Consider the following 26838-nt stretch of genomic DNA (forward strand, 5'->3'; position numbering starts at 1 on the left):
ATGGCCGGGGTCAGCTACGCGGCGCCCTGGTGGGTGAACCTCCTGCACCGGCTGCCCCACCTGGACCTGCAGTGGGAGCCCACCAGTGACCGATTCCGGCCCGAGGACCGCGACTACCAGCAGGTGAGGTGGCCGACCGTGGCCTCTGGGGTCCCGGATCCTCCACCTGGGGTCCCTAACCCCTTCCTTCTCGGGGTCACTACACTCCCCTCCTCCCGGAGGCCCTACAGCCCTCCTTCCAGGGTCCCTACAACCTCCTCCTCCTGGAGTCCCTCCACCCTTCCTCCCGGGAGTCCTCCACCCCCTCCTCCCTGGGGTCAGTACACACCCTCCTCCCTGGGGTCACACACCCCTCCTCCCCGGGAGTCAGTATACCCCCTCCTCCCTGGGGTCCCTGCACCCTCTCCTTCTGGAGGGTCAATACACCCTCTCCTCCCCGGGGGTCATGTATCCCTTCTCCCTGCGGATCCTGATCCCCCTACTTGAGGGTTCTGGTTTTATAGTTCTCCCTCCTCTCCTCTGAGGATCACAATATCCTCCCCAGAGACAGGTCCCCTCCCTAAAGATCATGGTCCTGACCCCTCCTCCCTCCAGTCTCCAGTCCTCATCTGGGCCCTGATCCAGCCCCCCATCTGGGGTTCTGTGGATCCCCTCCCCTCATACCAGCTGTCAATTCCACCTGGCCCCTCTCCATCCTGGATGCTCACCCCAGGGACCCAGGGAATCCCATTGCTGGGCTGTTGGTAGCTGAGTGACCTGGGTCAATGCCAGCCCTCCTAGTTGGTAATGACCACCGCTCTGTAGTCAGCCTGTGGGATCTGCAGTTTGTCCATGTGGTGACACCACTGAGTCCAGGCTTCCAGAGTCCTGGGACAGGTGGGCCTTGGGCTGGGCTGTGGGATTGGGGAGACACTGAGCTGGCTGAGCCTCCAGGGCCTGGCTGCCTGCCAAGGTACCGCTACCCCTGTGATGGATCCACTGGCCCTGGTGTCCAGGCAGGGTTCTGGCAGCTGTGGGCCTTTCTTTCCTGCCCCGTGGTCTGGGGTGCCTTCTGGCCCAAGTCCCCCTGGGTCCCCTTTGAGCTGTTTCTGCAGAAACCCAGGTGTGCTGGGCTGGCATGGTACTGGACTTGTACATCCACAATTCCATAGGCTTTGAGCTCTGTGGCCTCCCCCACCCAGGGAAAGGACCGGAAGTGAAGGATGGGGAGCGGGGGTGGATGTATGCTCTGCAGGGTTGCTTACCTGCTGCTCAGGTTCCCTAGTTTCTAAGCAGATGAAAAAGGGGCCTTGGGATTGGCCCGGGCTTGCCCAGAGACCTGGGAGCTGGGAAGAAGGGGAAGGGCTATAAAAAGCAGACTCCCACGTTCTAGCTCAGGACTTGGGGCTGGTTAGTATGGAGTGTCTTGGACCCCCCCACTCATGCACACCAGGAACCTAGAAGTGGGTTGTCATTCTGGGAGGTGAAGAGGTGGGCTGATTTACCTTTCAAAGTTGTCCTTTCAGTGCATCGCAAGGCTCCAAGTGAGCTCAGAGCTTCCTCCTTGTGTATACTACCTTCCCCTCGGCTTTCAGGGGTACTCTCACTGCAGCCTTGGCTGGAATTCCGGATATGTGGTGGGGGAGTGAAGGAAGGGGTCGTGAAGGTGCCCTGGTGTCCGTGGGAGACTCTGACTCAGCCCGGTCTCTTGTGTTAACCGCTGAATAATTCACAGTGTGGAAACCATCCCATCTCCATCCCAGCCGCCTCTGCTCCAAGGAGCAGCAGCAGCAGCAGTAAGGGGAAGCCAGGCCTGGTGTGCCTATCCTCTTGCTGGGCATCCCAGGACATGTGTGCAGCCTCTCTGGGCCTGTGTCACTACACCGCTTCCTCTAAGGCTGGGGTTGCCTTTGCAGTGTTCTGTGGGGGGCAGTGTTCTTCTAGATGCCCATGTAAGATAGAGGTGAGGGAGTCTGGGCTGTGGTAAGGAGTCCTTTCCTTCCCTCACCTCACTCCTGTGGTGTAGCAAGCACTCCCCATTCCTAAACAGGTTGAGGTACACCTGGCCCCTTGCCCTTCCAAGGACCCCTTTGTGTCCTGGCCTACCTAGTCTCAGGGGTCTGGCAGCTCCCCCACCTACCCCATGGGCCTTACACAGGGAGGTGGGTCTGGAGCTGGGCAGGCACATGGGGGATCTGCCTTCATCCCTTGTTACCTCTTACCCCCACAGCTGTTGGTAAGGCCCCCTGGGGACTCCTTGGCCCAGCAGCTCTGTGTTAGGCCTTCAGAGATGGAGATAATGGTGGCCATTGTACAGAATAGCAAACTGAGGCTCTGAGTTGGGTGAAAAGAGCAGAGCATAATCCTGCTTCAGGCCTCTTGTTCCTGCCCCACCAGGAACCAAAGCCTGGGCTGGGGCTGGGAGGCACTTTCCAGGGAGGCTGAGTGGGGGGAGCACCGTCTGTGGTGTTGGAAGTTGTCCTGGGCAGGGTGGGGTGGCTGGGAGTGTGAACTCCTGGGAGTCCAGCCTGGACATGCCTACCCCCATCAGGCCTCCCAAGCATGGAGCTAGGTCACGGGCACTGGATGCCCCTTGCTCTAATGAACCCTCAGTTGCCCTTCTGCTCCCCTCTTTCCCTGTTTGCCAAGCCCCTGCTGGGCCCACACTGAGTCTCGCAGCTTCTGCCTGAGTGTGGTGAGTATCTCCATCCCACAGGGTTAAGATGTGTTGGGGACGGAAGCTACTGGGCCACCATGTATATCCCCAAGGTCTCTCCCCTAGTGGAGAATTCCCCATACTGCATCCCGCTCTTTAGGGACCTCATTTCTTGGGGACCCCGTGACATTTTCTGAATAAACAGACTCCAAGAAGGGGGCCGGTGAGGTGGGTGCTGTGGGGGTGGGTGGGAGAGGAGCTTTGGTGCTCCGCCCTGTCCCCCATGCCTGCCTAACACAGGGACCACCCTGCTCCCAGACTCTCAGCATCCTAACTCAGGGTCTTGTGAGGGGGCTGGGCCATCCCCAGCATGCTGTGAGCCCCAACCCTGCCTCTGCTGGAGCCTCTAGGGTCTTACCCTCATGAAGTAGGTAGGTAGGGGCGCTCAGAAGCACCTTACTCTTCAGGGAAGGGGTATGGGGGTCACTGGTAGTCACACAACTGAGCTGGGACCTGCTGTCCAGGTAGTGTGGATCCTGATTTTCTGGTTGGGCAGGTCTCACTGTGGATAGGGTTCCTGGGGTTCCCTGCTCTGAGGGGTTGGCTCCAGGCACATGGTAAGAGAGAGGTAGCTGTGCAGACTCCCGGGGAAGGGTATTCCATGGAGAGGGAACAACATGTGCACAGGCCCAGAAGCAGAGAGAAGCCTGCGTCCCAGAGATGCAGCCTCAGCCCAAACTAAGGGAGGAACTGTGCATGGGAATGTTGTGCCTCAGGTGGTGGTGAGCTCCCTGAGCCTAGTGGTATGCACATCAAGTCTGGATGGCCATTGGGAGGGGATTTGAGCTCTGGACTGTGTGGTATTCCAGCAGAGTCGGGCCCTGACTCACAGAGCCACATCACAGTCCAGGTGCTGGGGTTGGGACTGGTCCCGTTCTCCTCATAGAATGGCAGGAAGTAGGCTTTTAACGAATAGTGTGCATCTCCTGTCTTGTCATTTCCGGATTAATACCCAATCACAGAATGTTTAGGAAATGGGAAAGAGCAAGACTCCAGAGCAGGTCCCAGCAATGAGATTTTGTCCATGCAAGTGTACCTGGAGGGCAGGTGTCGCTAAAACAAGAACCATTTGGGACACCTACTTTTTAGACATCATGTATTTAGGGTTATGTCTTTTGTCTTTTATTTCCTTTTGATAATTATGTTAAAATATATAAAACATTTGCCATTTTGACCATTTTTATACATAGGATTCAGTGACACAAATCCCAGTCACTGTGTGTTGCAGATACTTGTTGTTAAGTGCTATGGAGTTGGTTCCCACCCATAGCGACTGTATAGAGCTTCTGAGGAGTGGTTGGTGAGCTTGAACCACCAACCGTACATATATCAAACGAACTTTGCAGTGCAGCGCATTAACCCACAGCGCCACACCATCTCTATCCATTTCCAAATTTTGTTTGTCACCTTTCACAGAACTCAGCACCCCCACTTAAACAACAGCTCTCCATCTCCCCTGACCCCACCTGCTCCAGGTAACCACTTACTTTCTATTCTGTTTCCTGCATTTGCCGGTAAGCGAGGGCATATAGTAGTATTTGACCTTTGGTGTCTGGCTTACCTCACTCAGCAGGATGTGTTCAAGGTTCATCCATGTCATAGCATGTTTCTCTCTTTGTGGCTGAGATCAGAATGGACCAGATCTTGTTAATCCATTCACCTGCTGATGGGCACTTGGGATGTATCTACCATTGGGTTGTTGTGAATTGTGCTACAGTAAACATTGGTGTTTGTGTATCTATTGGATATGTCCCTGCTTTCAAGTCTCTTAGATTGATACCCAGGAGTGGAATTGATGAATCATAATACTATGGTCAACTGTTGTTTTTAATTGTGGTAAAATATATGTAACATATGTCTATACAACACATAAATATAAAATACATAGAACAAAACATTTGCAAGCATTTGATGGAACCTCCACACTGCTTTCCATAGTGACTGCGCCATTTTCCACCCTCTCTAGCAATGCCCAAGGGTTTCAGTTTCTTCAATTCCTCATCAGCACTTCCTGTTTTCCGGTTTTCTGCTGATAGCCACCCTAGTCAGGGTGAGTAGTGTCTCTGTGGTTTTAACTTGCATTTCTTAATGACTAACAGCAGGGGCATCTTCTCATGTACTTTTGGTTCTTTGAAGATCTTCTGTGGAGAAATGTCTGTTTGAAACTTTGCCTGTTTTAAAATTAGGTTGCTTATCATGTGGGATCCTTGGGTTCTTGATACCTGTCCAGAGCCCCAGTCAGGATTCTGAGGTTGCAAGTGACAGAAAACCTGTATTGTTCTGTCCAAGGGCTATGTGGGGAGAGGGCAGCAGATGTTTTGAACCTGGTCAGGGGCTCTTGGTCAAGTTCTGGAACTGAGAGATGGGTCAATCTGTAGCTCTGACCCGGGTCCCACAGCCTCTCTGCCAAACAGGCAAATGCTGTTTGTTTCATTCCTTTATTTGGTGAAAAGATACACAGCAAAACATCCAGCACGTCAGCAATTTCCACATGTACAATTCAGTGACGTTGGTGACATTCAAGCAGTCACCTTCCTCAACAACCTTTGCTAAACATTGAGTTGCTGTTGCCAAATTTATCACACACACAGGCAGACCTCGGACACATTCTGATTTGCTTCCAGACCAGTACAATAATGTGAGCATCAGAATCAAGGGAACCACATGCATTTTGAGGTATCCCAGCACAAATAAAAGTGATCTTGACACTAGATTGTTGTCTGTGAAGTGCACGGTGGCATGATGAAAAGAGTTGAAAACATTGCGAGAATGACCAGCACGGGACACAGAGACACGAAGTAAACACACAATGTTGGAAAAATTGTGCGATAGATTTGCTTCGATGTAGGATTACCACAAACCTTTTATTTGTAAAACACAGTATCTGCGTAGTACAATAAAGCAAAGTGCAATAAGCCAATGTATACTTATAAATAGTTCTTTAAGAGTATAAAGCATAATTCTTCTCTAATTAGGCTAAAAGATTCTTAGGCTCAACAATGACTTTCGGAGTGGGGGCATAGTTTCAGTTTAAGGATTGAAGGTTCTATTAGGAAGTTATTAGAAGTTATTAGAAGGTTCTATTAGGGTAATAGCGTCAGGGTTCATCTGAACTCAATGGTTCCAGAAAGTCTGAATTCCATGAGAATTTTATTTTCTGTTCCACACTTCTCCCCCTTTTGATCAGGATTCTGCTGTAGGATTTTTAAAAATCTGAATGTTCAGTCATGGTACCTGGGCACCATCCAGTTCTGGTGTCATGGAAAAGGAGGCAGTTGTTCATGGAGGTGATTGGACACCTAGCCCATCTCCTCCGTGGATTCCTGACTCCTCTTTTTCCTCTGGTGCTCTTAGTGCATGGAGGTGATTCTGTTGGTTTCTGATGCAGTTTTTGGATTGGGGGCAGTGGGGTGGGGAGCTGTGAGGTGGGCATCATTGTATAGAGAAGCTCCTGTTTTACAGAAGCAGGAACTGAGGCCAGTGGTCCAGGCAGCCTCTGTGAGCCGGAAGGAAGTAGGTGGGGGATTCAGGCTGATTCAGAGAGGTTTGGAGGAGGCAGGCCCAGAATCTGCCCCCCATTTCCCTCAGTTCTCCCCACAGCCTATTCTGCAGGGGCCTCAGATTTAGAAGAGGAGGTGAACTTGCTCCAGGGATGGGTGGCTGGTATGAGAAGTGTCTCATCAGCCACTAAGGGTGGGGCATGTGGCAGTAGGGGGTGGGGACGGGCAGGGGGTATGGGAGGACCCCAGGGAGGATCGCAGCAGTGCCACGTACTCACCGCCCAGGTTATCCTCACTCAGGGGCCTCATGGGACCCCTCTCGATCCTGGAAAGGGCTGGGGAGAGACCCCTGACCACTCAGGTGTAACCTAGAGCAGGGAGCCATGCAGGCAGGGGATGGGCCCAACTTCTTGGAGCTTGTCCAGTTCTGGGGTCCCAAGAAGGGGTACCCTCTTGGTGACAGTCCACCTAAGCGGGCTCTTCCCATGGATGAGGCCTGGGGTGGGTTATGCCTCCTACCTTGCCTGGCGGACAGGCTGTGCTGAGCCAACTTTGCTTCTTCTTTTTGCGTGTTTTGAACTTTTTATTGTGAATTGAGTGAAGGTTTACAGAGCAGACCGTCAGTTTTGCAGTCAGCACTTCATTTCATCTCAATGATTGTAATCCCTTCAGTGCAACATCACTCATCCCACATCCTCCCTGTGACTCTCATGGGTTCTGGGTGGCCCTTGGAGACAGGGGCTTGTGAAGTGAGGCCACCTGTGCTGCTTGTGTACTGGATGGACTTGTGCACATGCACACACGTATATGCATACATACCTGCAAGCACAGGTGTGTGCCCCACTTAGGCTCCCACAGATGGGCGGAGAGGGCAATGTGCCAGGGAGTGGGGGTTCCACATGGTCCTGTAGGTAGGACTGTGTTGGCTGAGGGGCGTGGAGGAAGCTGGGCTGCTTGGGGCATGCCCTTCTGCTGCTGAGAAGGGACTGGTGCTCAGCCCATCTTGCCCACTATACCTTGACACCTCCCTTCCCTGTGCTGGGTCCTGGACCTCATGCAGGGGACAAGCCTCAGTTCTGGGGTCCAGTCCAACCCTGACCCAGAGCATAGGGGTGGGCCATGCCCCATGGGTGACTTCCAACAGGGACTGAGGCACATGCAAATAAACTTCAGGAAAAGCAGTATGTTCAGTGTTGGCATTGGGCCACATGCTGGAGACATTATCTAGGCCCCTGCTTCCCCACCTGAGTGGGGCTAGAGCCCTATGTGTCTCCCCATGTCCCTGAGCACAGCCCCCGGGGCTGTAGGACCACTACCTCTCCTGAGAGGAAGAATTGAACTTCCTTTTGTGCCCCTTTCTGGGTGATTCCTAGAGGGCCCAGGCAGTCTTGGGGTGCGTGTCACGTGGGTACAGGAGGGGAGTGCATGGGTGGATCTAGGATCCAGGCGAGCGGAATCCCTGAGACCCAAGGCTGCTGTAGGGAGAATGTGTTTTTAATTTCTGGCCCGCGTCCCTGAGAATGGGGCCAGCCCGGCTCAGCGCTGCACTCTGCAGTTGGACCCAGAACAGGAGGGGCCCTTTCTGGAACCTACCCCAAGACAGGCAGCCCTGTCCTCTGTGTGTGACCCTGGCCTCCTGCCCAGCCTCAGTTTCCATGTGTATGCTTGGGGGATCTCCTGGGGATAAGATGAGGTGGTACCTCCTCCCTTCTGCTCTGTCTCTACCCATTTCCTTATTCCAGGCCCAGACTCTAGCCAGAGTAGTGTACGTGGGACCAGAGCCCCCTGCAGGCCTGGGAGCACCCTAACCAGCCCCCCACATCCTCCCATATACCCACATCTTCCCTCATCCTTTCTCCTCCATGAGATCTGCAGAAGTAGAAGCCTCCGGCAGGTAGCAAACTGGACTAGAAAGCTCCCAGAGCGAGGGAGGAACCTTTTGTCCCATCCCCTGCTCTCTGTCCACTCCACCCAGAGGCCTTAGTCCCCTCCCAATGTGGTCCCCAGACACAGAGGGACCTTTGAGCTGCTCTTGGTCTTTGTCATGTCCCTGTGGGAGGTCAGCCCCTGTGCCCCTCGTGATCCCAGCTTTCCTCTGTGTGGCCATAGGTGGGGTGTTCGCAGAGGGACCCGCACACCTGTTGGGGGATCATGAACACTCCTTGAAAGGAGGAAGTGTTGCAGACACAGGGGTCCCTGTGTTGTGCCCACCCCAAGAGCCACCCCCACCTCAGCTAGGCAGGAGGAGAACTCAGGGCAGGAGCTCAGCCCTTCAGCCCCAGCTGTCATTTGGGGAGGCTTTGGAGGGAGGAGGGGAGGCCTCAGGCCACAGGAGGACAGTCTGGCTGGAGGGGCAGGGGTTCCTCTGAGAAAGCAGTCTAGGGCCTGGGGGACTGCCAGGGCAGCATGCAGAATAGGGTGAAGGCTGCGAACCCCAGCAGGGAGGTTCTAGGCCCCTTGCCTCGACTGACCCACAGTGGAAAGTTCCATGTGATCAGCACTAGATGCTGATCCGACAGTTCCCATGCACCTTCTAAATGGGTCCCAGGAGCGGGAGTGGATATTGGCTGTCCTGGGGCGAGGATTCCCTGCCCAGGGTGTGTGATACCCCTCAGCCTGACCCAGCACACTCAGAACACAGCCGTTCTTCCCACAGCCCTGGAGCTGGACCCCTATGAGCCTCAGCATTCTCATTTGCGGAATGGGTAAACGTGTCAGCTTCCACCTGTGGCTGAGAGCTGACCCTGGAGCTTGGCTGCCCGGCTTCTCCAGCAAGAGCCAGGGTGGAGCAGGGGGACTTGAGTTTCCTGAGCACAATGATTCTTAGGCTCAACAATGACTTTAGGGGTTAGTCTCAGGGAGAAGGCACTCACAGAAGTGAAGGGCTTCTTATGTGGCACTTCTGCCCTCAGTTGGGTGGGGCTTCTGATAGTGGAGGAAGCTGCCTTGCAGGGTGACTGGGTCACAATTTGCCCCATGGGCTCAAGTGACATCTGCCCTTGACTTGTTCCCTCGTCAGAGCTCCAGCACAGGTCCTCACCCTCCAGGACTTACCCTGGGCTGAGATGAGAGTTGTCCTGCTCTACAGAGAGGTGCTCTAGTAGCGTAGTGGTTACGAATCGGGCTGCGAACCACAAGGTCAGCAGTTCAAAACTATCAGCTGCTCCGCAGGAGAAAGATGAGGTTTTCTGCTCCCGTAAAGATTTACAGCCTTGGAAACCCTGTTTAGGGTCACTATGGGTTGGAACTCACTCGACAGCACTTAACAACAACAACAGAGAGGTGAGGTGCTGGGGTAGATGGTGCCTGTGTATGCATTAGCTCCTGGTGGATGGGTCCCTTCCCCTCCCCTCCCAGCCTCCAGCACTCACTGCAGACTGCTGGGGAGACCCTGGCCACAGATGCTGCTCTGGCTCCTCCCACTGCTATCTCCCCACCCATGCCCATCCTTCCAGATTAGTGACACTGCTGGACCCAGAAGCTCTCACTTTGCACGCGTTAGCTCACTGAATCTGTCTCCTTATTCAATGAAGGAAAACAGGCCTGAGCAGGGCAGTCAGCGGATCAAGGCCAGCAGCTCCGGGCCCAGTGCATTGGCTCCCTGCCGAGCAGGCAAACCCCTCTCTGGTAGAGTGGGATGGGGGACTGTGGAGTTTGAGCAACTCAGGCCTCTCAGGCTCTGAGATGAGGCCAGTGCTGCCCAAGGTGTCCCTTGGTACCCTCTTCTCCTCTGACAGCCCTGGGTGGTAGGAGAATAGTCACCCTGTCCCCCAACTTTATTGGGAAAGAAACCCACCAGAGAGAGCAGCAGGTCTGGCCAACCCCGAAGTGCACCAAAGCCTCCTGCCCAGCACATCCCCCAACACCCAGGCTTCCAGAGAGAGTTTTGCTTTTTAATGTGTATGTGTTGCTGTTGCTAAGGTCCAACTCATAGTAACCCTGTATAGAGTTTCTGAGGTGTGGCTGGTGGGTTTGAACCTTTGACCTTGTAGTCCAGTGCTTATCCTACAGTGCCACACCAAGACTCCAAGGCAGTGTGTTGTGTTCATGATTAAATCAAAGCTCCAAAAAGAAGACCCAACCAAAGTAGAAGTGGCTCCTCCCCTCCTACTTCCCCAGAGCAGCCAGCTGAGGTTGGCCCTGAAACTTTCAGGAAGTGGCCCTCTTGCTGAGGGCTGTGCATCTCAGTGTGATTTGCACTGGTCAGTACTGTCTGTACTCCTGCTTCAGCTGGTCACAGCTGAGTGCCTGACCTCTTTTCTCGGGACAGACCCATCCTGGCCCCTACCCCACTCCCCAGTCCACCCCACTTTCCCTTTCCTTTCATGCCTCATATTTCCTCCCGTATCATATTTATTAAGGAGCCCTGTGGCACTGTGGGCTAAGTGTTGCGCAGCTAACTCAAAAGCAGCAGTTCAAACCCATGTGTTGCTCGGCAGCAGAAAGATGAGGCTGGCTGTTCCCATACAGACTGACAGTGTCAGAGCCCAAGTGGGTATTCTGCATGTGGGAATCGGCTTGAAGGCAGTGGGTTTGGTGTAGTAATACCAACTTTTGCACTGACCAACCCCCTCTGTCAGCCCTCCAGCAGCCAGGAACACTCCACAGACAAGGACAGGGAGCCCAGCTGGACCCTGCTGTTGGCACCACCCTCTCTGCATGCCAGGAGTACCCCCAGTTTGTCGGCTAATAGTAGGCTTCCTAGATCCCATCTACTGCCCCTCACTCCTCCAATGCTAGCATCCCTGGGTCCCCGGTTTTGGGGTTTTGTCTGGCTGCTGGTGCTCTTCATCTGCAGGTGGAAGTGGCTGATCTTCACTACTCCCACAACAGTCTGGGCACTGGGCGGGACACCCCCAGACTAGTGCATATTCCCATGTGGTCAGTGCTCTACAGAAGTGCTGGGGACTGAGGGTCTCTTTAGCTAGGGGGCTGGGCCTGAAGCCGGAGTACCAGTCAGTGGGGAGCCAGGCCTGCAGAACTGGGTGGGGTGGATTAGGAGGCCCTGGAGATGTCTAAGTCGGGGTGTGTGTCTGGAAGTATTTTAAGGCTCCTCAGGCTGGGCTGGGCTTGGGAGGGGCTGCTATAGGTGAGGTGGGGGGGACCCAGGACGTACTGTTTTAGAAATCACTTTTGGTGCCTGCTGCCCCCACAGTTTGCATCATTACCTGCCCTGCAATCCTCTCCCTTTGCCTTTCTCTCCCCCCCACTGCAGCTGTGCCTGGGAGGGCAGGCATGGAGAACCCACTAGTGTTGTGTTTAGGACCTACTATGCAAAGTCAGCCCCCGGGTCCCACCCAAAGACCTTCTGCTAGGGCCACTCCATTCCCCTGTCTGGGCCTTGGGGTTCCCCTATGGTTCTTGGGTACCCTGGATGCTTTAGGAAGTCTGGGACTGGCCTACTCTCTTAGCTGGGGATCAAGAATATCAGGACCTGTGACAGTGGGGGGCAGGCAGCAAGCCTGTGCTGCTAGTGGGGAGCAGCTGCTGGGGACTGAGGCATACCCTGAGGGCCCCCCACATTGTCCCCTGCAGGGTAGAAGAGGCCCAGCCCTTGAGTCTGCAGACCTTGAAGGTTTGCTCCTCTGCCCATGCTAGCTGGGCTCACAGGCCCTGGTTGGTCTTAAAGGGCTGGGCTGGGCTGGAGAGGACTCCTGGGAGGGCCAGGAGTTTCCTCCTCCCCACGCCTGGCAACCTGGCAACTGTCTCCTGGGAGACAGCCCTGGTTGTGGGGGGGTGGGGGCGCTCAGCTGCTGAAGGAGGCTGAGCCTCAATCCCACAGGGAGGGGGAGGGGATGGGACCTTCTGCCTCCAATGATGGATGGCTGCAGGCTCAGAGCTAGGCACCCTGGGTTTAGGCATGGATTGCATAGGGGTATTCAGGGTCAGCAGAGGAAAGGGGTACTTGGGGTGTCACATACCACCAGGTTTGATACCCCCCTGATTGGGGCACGTAGGTAGGTCTGCACCCCATCCTGACCAGCAGGAGGGTGATGAGGTTCTGAGCTGGCTCCCTACCCCCCATGTGGACAAGGCTTCCTGAAGCTGTGAAATGAGGTAGAATCTCCTTGTATGGCAAACTGTAGGATGCAGTGTGGGGGCAGCAGGTGCTGGGGCTGTCTTGTGGTGGGTGGGCGCTGACCTCAAAGATCTCCTGAGGCCTAGGGGGCTGACCTGGCAGTGATGTGTGGGTATGGGTGCATGGCATTAGTGGTGTGGTCCCAGGGTTACCTCTGAAGGGACTCTAAATGGAGGCCGGCCTCCCCTTTATCCTGTGTGGTAGGGTTCCACCATGAAGACAGCTCCGCAGATAGCAGTTGGGCAGGATGGGCCAGGAATGGGTGAAAACAACACCCGGACATGCATGCTTGGCCTGGTTATACCCCTGCAGCAGCTGCAAGGAATGGCTAAGGGGATTCAACCACTAGCAGGCTTCCCATTTTTCTCCCCAGCCCCTAAATCTTCAGCATTTCAAATTGGGCCCCCTGGCCTGGTCCTAGTTCCTTCTGCCTGTGGGCTTGGGAACCCGCCTCCCCCTTCCTCTGCCTTGGACTTGGTAATGGGGGCAAGGCTGGAGGGGTGGGGACCTCGGGCTGCCAACCCCTCCCAGAGGCCAGCATCTCGAGGATTACTGGGAATCTGAGCCGACCTTGGGAGTGGGGAGTAGCATTGCCCTCTTTAAACTAATGAGAAATTGAGGCACTAGGAAATCACACCACGTGGCCGTGTAAAGGAACTGGAGTCCTAATGCCCCTCCTCGGGGTAACGGGGAACTCTTAGGCCCATTGCCCACCCCCTTCCTGTCCTAGGAGGGGCTCCACCCTTCCTTGACTTGAGGACCCTGCTGTCATGATGCCGGGCCTCTGGCCAAGTACCCGGGACCTCGGCCTCCATCCCCCCAGAGGGAGGAGAGCAGCCAGGGCAGCTGGGTCACGGATGAATGGACGCTCCTCGTAGGCCCCCTGCTGCAGCCCGCTCCTTGGTTCGTAGGCGCTGCTGTTGCTGGGGGCAGCCGCGGTGGCCTGCCTCGCCCTGGACCTCCTCTTCCTCCTCTTCTACTCCTTCTGGCTGTGCTGCAGACGACGCAAGAACGACGAGCACCTGGACGCCGACTGCTGCTGCACTGCCTGGTGCGTCATCATTGCCACGCTGGTGTGCAGGTGAGCGCAGGCGCGGAAGAGGGCGGGGGCGGAGCTGGGGTGTCAGTGTCGGGGGGCCTCTCCAGCTAACTACTGCAGACTCCAGCCCACGTGGGTCACATCATCCCCACCACCCGCGGGTCCCACAGATAGTTGGGGCTCCTCTAGCTGGCCGATGGTTCCTCAGGGGGGCGGGCCTCCCCAGGACTCCTGTAGGCCCCCACTTACCCTGCCGCCTAAATGGGCCCCCAGACAGAAGCTCACCTGTCCACCCCCCACCCCCAAGCGCCGGCATCGCCGTGGGCTTCTACGGCAACGGGGAGACAAGTGATGGAGTCCACCGGGCCACTTACTCGCTGCGCCACGCCAACCGCACAGTGTCCGGGGTCCAGGATCGCGTGAGTGGGGTGCCCGATGCGCCCAGATGTCTGTAGGGGGAGGAGAGTCTGGGGTAGGGGACATGTACAGGGACCTGTGAAGGATGCCTGGGCTGCCTCCTCACCCACTATCCCCTCGCAGGTGTGGGACACGGCAGCGGCTTTGAACCACACAGCGGATCCCAATCTGCAGGTCCTGGAGCGACAGCTGGCTGGGCGGTCCGAGCCCCTGAGGGCTGTGCAACGTCTTCAGGGGCTCCTTGGGACGCTGCTGGGCTACACGGTGGCCATCCCATTCTGGAGGAACCCAGCCGTGTCGCTGGAGGGGCTGGCTGAACTGGTAGACCTCTACGACTGGTACAGGTGGGGCAGCCTGCTGCCCCCACCACACCCCAGTTACAACCACCCTTGTAGTCCAGTTTGTCACAAGGGGTGGCCCCATATTCAGACCCAGTCCCCATATCCCAAAGCTGTCTTCCAGTCCCCCTCCTGGTCCCAGCCTGTCTGACTGCATTCCCCGTGTCCCTGCAGGTAGCTGGACTTCCTTACCTGCCCACATCCCATGTAGCCACCCACCCCCTTCAGAATTCCAGTAGGTGACAGGCACCTGCCCACACTTCTGTGTCCCCACAGATGCCTGGCTCTACTCAAAACCCAGCCCATGTCCCAGGCCCACCCATATCCCCACAGAATCCCTCCTCCAGGTGGCTGGGCCCCATTCACACCCCCGTGTTCCCACAGGTGGCTGGGATATCTGGGCCTGCTCCTGCTGGATGTGATCATCTGCCTCCTGGTGCTGGTGGGGCTCATCCGGAGCTCCAAGGGCACCCTGGTCGGGTCAGTCTTGGGGTGGGATGCTCCCCTGCTCAGCTGCTGGTCTGCCCCAGGTGGGGCTTCCTGGGGACAAGGTCCTATTCTGGGACTACTCCCATGACCTTGCCAGGCAGACCTGGTGATGGGGCCAACCTGCCCTTATTTCCCATCTGCTTCTCTCCCAGGTCACAAAGGGGAGACTACCACCCTTGGGTTCCCTGTCTGGGAGATGTAGGAAACAGCAGCTTTCGGGGAGTGCAGAGAGGTGGTTCCACATTGTGGGGTTGACTCCTCAGAGCACATTTGAACCACTTCATCCTAGGCCCACCTGGACCAGGCACTGGGATGAATACGAAGAGTGCTCATGGGTCAGGAGGCCATGGTCTCTGGGGAGGGCAGGGCAGGGCAGGGCAGGTGGGCATCCGGCAGGTCTGTGTGTGTGTGTGTGTGTGTGTGTGTGTGTGTGTGTGTAGAACAGACACGGACGAAAGGTGTAGCCTGGGGTCTGAGTGTGGTGCCTGAGTGAGAGACCGCAGCACCTGGCCAGGCAGGGGCCAGGTGGGGCTGAACCTGGTCTGCTTGAGACCCCTTCTTCAGAATGAAGCTGGGCTGTGCAAACAGCTATCTGCTGAGAAGGGACTTGGGCAGGGGTGAGCTGAGCTCACTGCGTGGGAGAGTCATTGTTCTGCCCCATGCCAAGGCCAGACCCCAGGGCTGGGCCCTGGGCCCCAGCTACCCCATCCTGCAGCCTGTGGTAGGTTGTCCTTGGCCTGGGGTGCTGACCACTCTCTCTGTCCCAAGGGTTTGCCTGCTGGGGGTACTGGCCCTCATCATCAGCTGGGCCTCCCTGGGCTTGGAGCTAGCTGTGTCGGTGGTGAGTGACAGAGGGCCAACTGTGTGCTGGGCAAGGTGGTAGGGCGCAGGAAGCCTACTCCTCTCCCCTCCCACTATCATCCCAGGAGGCATGGGCATGCCCAACAAGTTACTGGGACCCCCTGAGATAGCCATTTTGCCTCCATAAACCGATAGCAGCTCCAGGGGTGTTGGTTCCCCTGTAAGCTGAGGGGCAGGTGTGTAGCTTCCTCTAACCTTCCTATGTTACCCCTTTTTTTTTTTTACCTGGCCCCCCAGGGCTCCAGTGACTTCTGTGTAGATCCTGATACCTTCGTCACCAAGATGGTGGAGGAACACTCGGTGCTTAGTGGGGGTGAGTGAGTGGGGGCCCTGGGAGCTTGTTGGCATCAGGAGTGGACGCCTGGTCCAGGGCTCACAGATCTGAGCAGAAACCCCTTGGAGTGATGAGCTCATGCCCTTTCTTCCCCTTCCATTTCTGCGATGTGCCACAGAGCTGGCTCCACAGATGGGCATTCTGTTAAAGGGAAGGGCCCCCTGTAGCACCAGGTTTCCCCAGAAAAGTTGGCAAGTAAGAATTGTGCATAAATGCCTCTGCTTTAACCGCTGGTGTACAAATTTGAAAAATAATCTTACCTGGCTTGGGGAGACAGACTGCACACCCTGGTTCCCAGTTTGTGGCGTTGGGGCTGTGGCCTCACCAACTTGGGACAAAAAGCTGGCTGAGTATTGTGTCCTCCCTGAGTGAGCTGGGAGTGCAGTTCTAAGGTATGGGGTGGGGGGCCTTGGCCCAGGTGGGTGTCCCCAGCTAGGGAGAGTGTACTTGGGCCTCCAGGATTAGGGCCTCTGCACTCAAACACAGCTGGCCATGCCTCTACTGCCCCCCCACCCCCCACAGGCACACTCCTGCACACACACACACACACATGTACATACATGGGCGCTGGCTCAGCTGCCCTCACTCTCTCTGCAGACATCTTGCAGTACTACCTAGCCTGCTCCACCTATGCCGCCAACCCCTTCCAGCAGGTAAGGCGGAGGGGAGGGGAGGGGAGAGGGCTCCTCTGCCCCCTGCTGTGCTTGTCCCCTGGGAGGAGCATAGAGTCTGAAGCACCTTGTTTGCATGTGTGGGAGGCCCGTCCACTGGCCCAGGCTTCCTCCTCAGACCCCAGCAGCCATGACACAGGCCAGCTGGGCACAACTGTATTGGTATCACCAACTGCCCCTTGAGTTACTACCCTGTTGTCCTGGGTGCCAGCCTTTTGGGGGGCCTTCTAGTGGTTCCCACATTCTTGGGCTGCCCTTGGAAGATCTGTTTGGCAGGTGTGGGACCCTCAGCAGGTGTGTGTTGTGGGGGTTTATCCCTGAGGCCAGCTCTGCAGAGTTGTTGTCTGGATCACTTTCTGGGAATACCATTTAGCCCATTGACTGTCACCGCACCATTATCGCGTCCCTCCTGGGGTCCTGAAGATTATTGTCTGCTGTAGATTACCATGGGTTCAGGAGAGGGCCCGCTGTCGGGGGTGTGGGCAGCCAGGTGCCATTGGGTAGACAGTGTACACGAGGCCACCGTTACTGTCACTACCTGGGCGTCCCTAGGCTGCCCTCCCTGGCCTGGTACTCCCCCTATCACGCACTTCTGTGTGAGCAGAAGCTGTCAGGCAGCCACAAGGCGCTGGTGGAGATGCAGGACACAGTGGCTGAGCTCTTAAAGACGGTCCCTCAGGAGTCCCCAGCCACCAAGGTGAGCATCATGTGGGGATGGGGGGCACACATATGTTCAGGAGCCCCTCCTCAGCTCAGAGGAGTGAGGGTGCAGAGCAGAGCGGATTTAGAAGTTGGGGTTTGTTCCCTTTTCCACCGTCCTTTTGCCTCCCTTCTTCCCCCTCTTCCTTTCCCATGGAGACTTTTGGTAGGTTACCAAAAAGAACTTTGTTTTTAAAATATTTTCATAGTAACACAAAACTGTATTAAAAAATGGGGTAAATAGCTCCAAGACTCTCCTGGTGCTGTGCCCCCTGAGGGGTTCTGGGAAGACTGGGGTGGCGGGGGCTTTACTGTGGGTATGACCTGAACGTCTGCTGCCTGTACCATGTGTTCCTTCCCATGTGCCCTTTTTCTGTGGTAGCGAGGATGGGCACCCTGTGGGCTTTTGCAATCAAGGGGGAGCACAGAGATTTTTGTATAGGTTACAGTAGGAAATATAGGGTGGGTCTGATGCAGGGAGAAAAGCTGATTTAGGGGAACCGCTGTCCACATTTAGGGCTTCTTTGTAGTTAGTTTTTCATGCATGAAGTATAAACAGATGTCTGTATATAGACACATAGACATACACATACATACACACATATACATGTGGGCACAGACAGACAGTAACACCCAAACACGCATCCCTAAAGTAGAGGATTTATAAACAGAAGCCCCGCCCCCATCACTGGGCATGTGGCTGTGAGTGGTTGCTCCCACCACCAGTCAAGGGACCCTGCCTCCCCGTGTCTGAGACCCCCCTGGACCCCACATTTGCAGGCCCTGATCCATCATTCTCCAGGCAGCTGTGAGGTTCTGCATTTCCCAGGGCCCGTGCTGAGACCATGGGTGGGTTGTGGGATGGAGACTGGGGCTCCCAGAATGGGGGTGGCTGGTGCTGACCTCAGATGGCACTTGCCACCAGGAGCCCCTGCTCCGCGTCCAGGAGGTGCTGAATGGCACGGAGGTGAACCTGCAGCACCTCACAGCCCTGGTGGACTGCCGGAGCCTGCACCTGGTAAGCTAAGGTGCTGAGGAAGCTGGTGGTGTAAAAGGTGGGAGAGGGCGCTGTGTGGTGAGGGGGATGTGGAGCTGTAGGAACGGATGCTGTGTGGGGGCCATCACTGTGTAGTAGGGAACTGGGGATGCTGTGTGGGGAAGGAGGGGCTGCTATGTAGTAGGAGAGATGCTGGGTTCCGAGGGAGAGGCTCTGGGGTGGGTGCTGTGTGTTGAGGAAGGGAGGGAAGGGGAGGGGAGGGTGGGAAACTGCTGAGGAGAACACTGCAGGGAGGGATGGGACACTGCTGTAGGGGATGCTGGGGGCTGAGGGAGCAAGTGCTATGTAGGGAGGAAGGAGTTCTGGGGGCTGAGGGGATTGCTGGGTCTGCGTGTGAGGAGGAATAGGGTCCACCAAGGGGATAGCTGGCCCACCACCTGGCTCATGTGCCTGCCCCATCCCCACCATCGCAGGACTACGTGCAGGCCCTGACTGGCTTCTGCTATGACGGTGTTGAAGGCCTCATCTACCTGGCCCTCTTCTCCTTCATCACGGCGCTCATGTTCAGCTCCATCGTCTGCAGTGTCCCACACACCTGGCAGCCCAAAAGGTGAGGCCTGAGCTGTACAGACATGCCCTCCTTGACAACATTGTGTGTGAACACTCTGGGGGCCTAGGGGGAATGCTGGGGAGCAGTCCCATGAAAGACTGATCCCCAGGGGATACTGAGTCTAGGGCAGACAGGTGATGGCTGGGGTCTCCACCTTCCAGAGCTGGCTTTGTGCCCGTCTCTTAAGGGCTCTGACCAGCCATTCTCCCCTCCCAGGCTGGTGTTCCCCATCTCAGGGTACAGGTGTGTAGGGGACTCAGCCTCCAGCTGGGTGGCCAGGATTGGGGTTAGCTCTTTGAAGTACGGGGGTCTGTTGAGGTACTGCCTCAGTGTCCCCAGCAAGTACTGGATTATGTGTTGTATAGGGATGCCTGACTCCAGAAACTGAGTAGCTCAGAAAATGAGGCTAAAAATTAATGTAGTTGAGATCAACTCCCTCCACATTGCCTGGACTTCCAGCCTTTGCCTTATGCCCTTGATGTGCTTGCTGGGGAAGACGGAGGCTTGTCCAGATCCTTTCTGTAGCTTGAGCCCCCATGGCACATTCCCCAGACTCACCCACCTTCCCTCCTGCTCAGAGTGTGGCTGCTGCTTGTCGGTTCAACTGGAATGCAAGGAGCTGAGCTGAGCTTTCCTCCCTTTGTTTGGATTTCTCCTCTGTTTTCAGTTAATGACTGTGGTGATGATGCTCCTGATGGTTGTAGCGATGGTGGTGGTGATGGTATTGAAGATGGTGATGACAAACGTGGTGATGGTGGTGGAAGTGGTAATGGTGATGATGAAGGTAGTGATGCAGGAGATGATTTAAGTTGCAGTAGTGATGGCGGTGGTAGCAATGGTGATAATGATGGTGATGTGGTGGTGGTGATAGTGATAATGATAGTAGTGATAGTGATGATGGTGGTAATGATGATGATGGTGGTAATGATGGTGGTGATAGTAATGATGGTGATGGTAATGATGGTGATAAGACGTGATGTTGATTTTAATGGTAATACGTTGCTGGTGGTGATAACAGGTGGTGATGGTGGTAACTGGTAATGATAATAGTGGTAGAAGTTATGATGGTGATAGTGATGATAGTGGTCTTGTTGGCAGTAGTGATGGGGGATGGTGGCGGTGATAGTGTTGACCGAGATGGTAGAGGTGATGATAATAGTAGAAATTGCAATGCTAGCAGTAATGATGATGATTGAATGATGGGATGATGGTCGTGATGAAGGAATTATATAAGCAATAGTGATAGGGAGGATGTTGGTGGTGATGATGAAGGCGGTGATGGTGATGTGATGGTGGTGATGATGAAGGTGGTGATGGTGATGTGATGGTGGGATGATGAAGGCGGTGGTGGTGATGTGATGGTGGGATGATGAAGGCAGTGTTGGTGATGTGATGGTGGGATGATGAAGGTGGTGTTGGTGATGTGATGGTGGTGATGGTGCTGGGATGATGAAGGCGGTGATGGTGATGTGATAGTGGTGATGGTGATGTGATGGTGGGATGATGAAGGCGGTGGTGGTGGTGATGGTGGGATGATGAAGGCAGTGTTGGTGATGTGATGGTGGTGATGATGAAGGCGGTGTTGGTGATGTGATGGTGGTGATGGTGGTGATGATGAAGGCGGTGTTGGTGATGTGATGATGGTGGGATGATGAAGGCGGTGATGGTGATGTGATGGTGGTGGGATGATGAAGGTGGTGATGGTGATGTGATGGTGGTGATGGTGGTGATGAACGTGGTCATATAGGCAGTAATGATGGGGAGGTGGTGGTGATGGTGGTGATATTCGTAATGATGAGGATTGTGTTGTCAGTAATGATGGTGGAAGTGATGGCAGTAGAGATAATGGCTCCAGAGTTGTCTGAGGGCACAGCCTGGGAACCAGACAAAATGCATTCAAATCCTGGCTTCACCCTCACTGTGTGATGTTTCTAACTCCTCTGAGCCTCAGTTTCCTAAACTCTTAAATGAAATTGTAAGAAGAGAGCCCTCTCAGGGTCCATTGAACACTAAGGACCCCCTCCCCTGTATGTAAGGGTGCTGGTAGTCCTGGTGAGATGGAAAAGTAGTGGGGAGTGGGCCTAGCCGAGTTGTGTCCTCATCACCAGATGCCTGGGGTCAGGTGGCCATAGGGGAACCTGGACTCCTGCAGAGCCAGGAGAAGGGTATACAAGCCCCAGACACCCACCTGCTGGTTTCAGGTGAGAATAAGCACGTGCAGGCCCCAGCTTAGGTGAGCCCCTTGGACCTGAATCATCCAGGCCTAAAACCCCTTTACAGAGTGGGGAACTGACGTGCAGAGAGGCCAGGGACTAGCCAACTGTCCCCTAGTAAAGCGTGGCAGAGCCAGGTTGGGACCCAGGTGTGCTGTTCTTAAGCTGATGCTTGAGGTTCCTAGCGTGCCCAGACTCTGAACCCATGCTGGATCCCTCCCTGCAGAGGCCCTGACGAGGATGGGGAGGAGGAGACAGCTCCAGGGCCACGGCAGGCCCCCGACAGCCTGTATCGTGTGCACATGCCCAGCCTGTATAGCTGTGGGAGCAGCTATGGCAGTGAGACCAGTATCCCTGCCACGGCCCACACCGTCAGCAATGCACCCGTCACCGAGTACATGTGAGGGCTACGGGCTGGTGGGAGCACCATGGGGTCACTTTAACCCTGAGCCAGGGTGGCTACTGCAGGGGCAAAGTGGTGGGGGCATGGAGTGGAGTGGATAGTTAGAGGGAAGAGGGCACCCTAGAGGCTGGGATGCAGCAGGGCAGCTCTGGGAAGCTGATAGGGCAGTGGGGACCGGTCAGAAGTATAGGGGTCTGACAATGCTCCTTCGTGTCCCAGCTCAACCTTCTGATGATGAGGGTTGGGGTGGGATGATGCCAGGCAGGGGCTCTGTGTCTTGGGCCCTAGAACCTGGCCATGTTGTGGGCAGGGCGTGGGGAGGCAGGCAGCTCTGGGCCTTCATCACTGTCCCTGGGGTTCTTGGGGTGCCTGTCCTACTCCCAAGCAGCCCACAGGGTGGTGGTGGGGTCCTCTGAGGAAGCTTTGTGCTGTGCCTGCCCTCTATATCAGTGTTGGGGACACTCAACTCTGCCTCCCCAACCTGCAGGAACCAGAATGCCAACTTCCAGAATCCCCGCTGTGAGAACACCCCCCTCATCGGACGCGAATCCCCACCACCCTCAGTAAGTCTCAGGAATGGAGGATAGGCTGAGGGTTCCTGGCCTGGCAGTGGGGGCCACCCCACTGTGTCTCCTCCCAGGTGGCACAGTGGGGGCTCAGTGGCCTCTGTCCCAGTGAGGCGCTGTCCTCATGGGGTCTTTGGGGGCCTGGGCCGGGCTTACCTGGCTCCTCCCAGCAGCCTCAGGCTGGTCCCCTTGCAGTCGGAGAGCTGAGTCCCCATAAGACTTCTTTTCATTACTCATCTCAGGTGGTGCTGCTGGCCTGGTTTGGGGCTTGTGGGCTCTGGGACAGCCCCTGTCATCTCTCTCCCCACACCTCTCCTGGGCCCCTCGAGTTCCAGGTGGCAACCTCACTCTCCTAGTTCCTTCCCTGACGTCCATGCAGGTCCTGGGTCACAGCAGGCCCTCAGGGGAGACACACATATGAAACACACTTGAGGGGGACAGCGCTGTGGTGCCATCGAGGAGTATGTGGAGAGGCTGGGGGCTGAGGTCCCTAGCAGGGCAGCCCCTGAAGTGGAAGGCCATCAGCTGACTTGCCATATATCCTTCTGGTCTTGGTCACCACTCAGACCCAAGGCCGGCCAGCCCTGCCCTGTGTGCCTGTGTTCAGGTGCCCTCTCTCTCTCTCTCCCCCCACCACCCTTCCCACCCTGGGCCCTCCTAGTGCTACCTGGCTGCCCTGGACTCTGGCGGCCACACGGGCTGGCAGTTTAAGCCCACGGACAGTACCCGAACGCTGTGGTAGCTGTACCATCCCCAGCGACAGGTACCGACGCCCCCAGGCTCACCCACCCCGCACGGCCTGCCGCTGCCTGCACCCCCTCCTCACCCTGGCAGCAAGGAGCCATGCTGGCCTCATACTGTGCCTGACGAGTCCAGTGGACAATGCTCAAGCCCATGGCCACATGGCTCCTGCACTTACTTAATCCCCCAAGGCCCCCATGGCCTGAGGCTCCCCAACTGTCCTGGTCCATCAGCCCAGTCTCCAGGCTGTTTGCCAATGGCTACAAGTGACCTCAACACTCCAACAGTGTGTGCCCAGCCCCTGCAGTCACCCCACAAGGAAACCACCCACCCAGACCCTGCGGGTGCCTGCACCCCACATCTTGGCTCAGGGAGGTCGAGAGCAGATGCAGTGAGAGCGGCAAAGCCCCTGCATGCCAGCTCGTGCAGACAGGTGTGTGTGGACAGGTATGCATGTGGACAACTAGGTACAATCAGGTTTGTGCAGGCAGGTACATTTGGTCAGGTGTTGTAGACAGCTATGTGAGTGAACAGGTGTGTATGTAGATGGGTACATGGGGACAGATGTATGCTGATAGGGGCATGTTTACAGGTGTTCGTGTGGACAGGTGTGCATGTGCACAAGTATGCATGCCTAGATGTATGCTGGCAGGTATATGTTAATAGTTGTGGGTGAGGGCAGGTGTCTATGTAGACAACTATGTACAGGCAGGTGCATATAAACAGGTATACGTGCCAACAGGTGTGTAAGTGTGTATGTGGAAAGGTACATACTGACAGGTATGCGTGTGGGCAGGTGTGTGTGGACAAGTATGTACAATAAAGTATGTGTCAGCCGGTGCATGTGGATAGGTGTGTAGATACGTATACCTGGACAGGTGTGTGCAGAGAGCTGCGTGTCGATGAGTATGTGGACAGGCACAAACTGCTCCCACCCGTCCCCCACAGCAGATGCCCAAACTGTGGCTGCCTGGCCACCTGCCCTGCCTGCCCCTCCCGTGCATGGATGGCCTGGCCCCATGACAGCCTGCCACGTCCTGCCCCACACGGCTGCCCTTCAGCTCCTTGCAGCCTTCTTCCCCACCGGGCTGTGGGAGGACTCTCAGGGACCAGCTGTTCTCTCTCTGCACCTGGGGTGCTGCAGGGCTGAGAGGCCATCCTTGAGGTACATGCCTGCCCACTCACACACCCTCACATGTGCACCATTGTTCACATGTATGCACATATATACGCAAGCCTTCAAATGCACCTGTCTATATCCACACCCACATGTACTTACAGGCACATACCTGCACACATCTGCACACTAACACACTTATGCATGCACATGCCCACTCATGGGTGTGTACACAGTGAGTTTGACGAGGGTGTTCAGAGATTGACTGTCAGGGGCAGGGGGTGGTCAGGGGCCCCAGGGAGGAGCTGGTCCTTCACCATGTGGTCTGGCCCAAGGAGCCCATTGGAGTGTTCTGGGGATTTTTTCTAAGGAGGTACTGCGTGGTCCCTGGGCTAACCACTACCATAGGGATGAACCATGGGCGAGGGCCCAACCTGACCATTTTAGATTCTTCTGTTAGCTCCTCACATGGCCTAGGCCTGACCCCTGGACACAGGTACCTCAGAACTCTGGCACCAGAGAGAGGAGGCTTATTGAGAGGAATCGGGGTACCCTCTCCAGGCCAGTCCTCTTGGGGTCCCAGCCCTGGGCCAGCTGCTTCTGTTTGTGCTCCTGTGTCCTGCCTCCCAGGGAACTGAGGACCTCAGGCCTGTTGCTCCTACTGACCCCTTCGTCTCTTTCCCCCAGTACACATCCAGCATGAGAGCCAAATACCTCGCCACCAGCCAGCCGCGCCCTGACTCCAGCAGCAGTGTGCACTAGACCATGTGCCAGCACGGCCCCCACGTGCCAACCCCTTGTACCAGCACCACACTGCCCCTCCCCCTGAGGGTCTCCACCGGATCCCTGCACGCAGCACCAGCCCGGAGCCCTACCTTCTTCCTTCCCGCAGGGTGCAGACACTGGGGTGCTATGGGACCTTGCTCGCTTGCCTGTCTCCAATTCCTGGGCCCAGCCCTGGCTCTGGGGACTGTGAGAGCCATGCCCTTGTGTTGGGATCTATCACTGACACTCCCCTCTCACACCCGCCCAACTTGGCTGCCATACTCACTGCCCTGTGCCCACTTGAGCCCCCAGGCCTTCCTGCCTCTGGCCATGCACCCCTTCTCTCAGCCTCTCCTAGATCCTATAGGCTTCTGGAACCCATTTCTAGTCACAGGTTCCCACGAGCCACCATTGCACATGGTTTCTCACCACTGCCGGAGTGGTGGGTGGCAGGCAAGACCACCCAGCTTCTCCACCTCTGTTCCCAGCTGGCAGGCGGCCATGGACAGAATGATCCTCAGGCTGGACTCTACTGGGTATCCCTGACTCTCTTCCTCTCTCTCACTCTCTGGCACCTGCCTGGACCCTGGACCCCCTGCCAGCTCCCAGAGCCTTACCCGTCTCCTCCTACGGCCCCTGTGGACCTGGCCTGACCATGCTTGGCCCTCTGACCCTGCCTGTGCTGCCGAGGCCATAGCCCGGCTGTTCTTGGTGCCAAATTCACCCTCCCGCCCCCAACCCTGAGCCTTGTGACCTCGGAGGCTTGTTCTTTGCACTAACCACATTTGTCATTTCTAGGTTGGCTGCACTCCCCCCACCCCCACCCCACCCCCGCTTCCAACTTGGTTCCATTTCCATCCAGGATGGTCAGGTGCAGTGTGCCCTGGATCTCTCCGGGGGGCGGCACCAGGCTTGCTGTGAATGCCCCCTCAGCTCGTGCCGCCCTTTCTGCTACTAACCACTAACCTCACTCCCAGCACAACAGGTGCTGGACCCAAGTAGTGGCCAGTAGGCACTCACAGGGGGTAGAGGCCCCTCCCTGGGCAGGGCCAGCCAAGGGAGGCCTTGGTTCTTGGGTTGCAGGACTGAGCTAGGCCTCTGCTGGCTTCAGTCTTCCTATCTGTGAAGTGGGAACAAGCTTCCCGATGGTGCTTTGGTTTTAGTGTACGATGTTTGCTTGGGCTTCTCATGTCAGTGCCAGCCCTGCCTGGGCAATCCAGAGGAGGCAACCGGGGGCAGGCTTTGGTCTGTAATCAAACCCAGTAGCCAGGGGCAGGTTGGGGCCTGCGGTTTACAGCCCAGAGTGGTGGGTGCTGCCTGTCCCAGAAATGACCCCCACCTTTCCCTCTGCGGCTGAGCCCCCCTTGACCCCTTTTCCTTGTGCTGGTGTCTGGGACCAAGAGGGAGAATGGGTGACTACTTCTCCATGAGGCAGCTTTTACCCTGGGTGGAGAGAGCTAGAGCCCTGCCTTCCAGGCGTGGCCACACCTGTGATAGTGGACTCTGTCCTGGGCCCCGTGGGGCACTGCTGACCGCCCAGGCTGACCATCCTGAGCCTGACCCAACTGGGGAGCCAGCCAGAGACCTCCCATCGGGCCCTGGCTGCAGGCCAGGGAGGCGTGAATGCCGGGTCCCCTGCCTAGAAGCACAAGCGGTTGATTCACTGGGACTGTACACACAGCACAGGGGTTTGGCCCCGCCCAGGACTCTGGGTGCCTCGGACCCTGCCCACCGCCTACCCGTCTGGACTTACCGACTTCCTTTCCTCATGAGGCTGGAGAAGAAAAAAGGAAATCGGAGTTCAAACCTAAACCTCAGTCCGTGGAGGGGGAGGGGTCATTGTGTCTTTCTGTTCTGTTTCTGGTGCCCTGTCCTGACCACCTTGCCCTTGTGGCACCTCACACCTGGGAGTGTCACCCCACTTCCCCCCCTGCCCTAAGGGGTCACCCCATAGTGGAGCCTCTGGGTCCTCGATGGGCTAGGCAAGTGGACAATAGCTGTGAGTCCCTGTCCACCAGACCCAGCTGATGGGGGCTCTCTCCTTCACCCACCCCTGGAGCCTGGTGTGGCCAGGTTGGTAGTGAAGGGCCCGTTGGTCATTTCCCTTGCCACCACCCACCCCCATCTCACTATGCAACTTCCATCATAGGCCCTGCCCTTCCCCTCCCTCCCGGGCCCTTCCTGTCCCTGCCCCAGGAGTGGGTGGCTGAGGGCCATGAGGGACAGGGGCCTCTGTGGATGTATCTTTGTGTTTAACCATCATGGTGTGTCTGTACCACTTCATACTTGTTATATATAATATAT

At 56.3% G+C, this 26838-nt stretch overlaps 1 protein-coding gene across 1 annotated transcript; it reads left to right on the plus strand.

The window, feature by feature from the left end:
• Positions 1-24531, plus strand: TTYH3 (tweety family member 3). The gene is made up of 14 exons (XM_006859877.1): positions 1-123; positions 13186-13355; positions 13621-13732; positions 13854-14074; positions 14453-14548; positions 15326-15398; positions 15656-15731; positions 16350-16405; positions 17028-17120; positions 18048-18140; positions 18593-18729; positions 21169-21342; positions 21833-21908; positions 24457-24531. The coding sequence occupies exons 1-14, from the start codon at positions 1-3 to the stop codon at positions 24529-24531; spliced, it is 1575 nt and encodes a 524-aa protein (XP_006859939.1).
• The last annotated feature ends 2307 nt before the right edge of the window (positions 24532-26838 follow it).

The sequence above is a fragment of the Chrysochloris asiatica genome, unplaced genomic scaffold, assembly GCF_000296735.1.
Source record: "Chrysochloris asiatica unplaced genomic scaffold, ChrAsi1.0 scaffold00034, whole genome shotgun sequence".
NCBI classification, from domain to species: Eukaryota; Metazoa; Chordata; class Mammalia; order Afrosoricida; family Chrysochloridae; genus Chrysochloris; species Chrysochloris asiatica.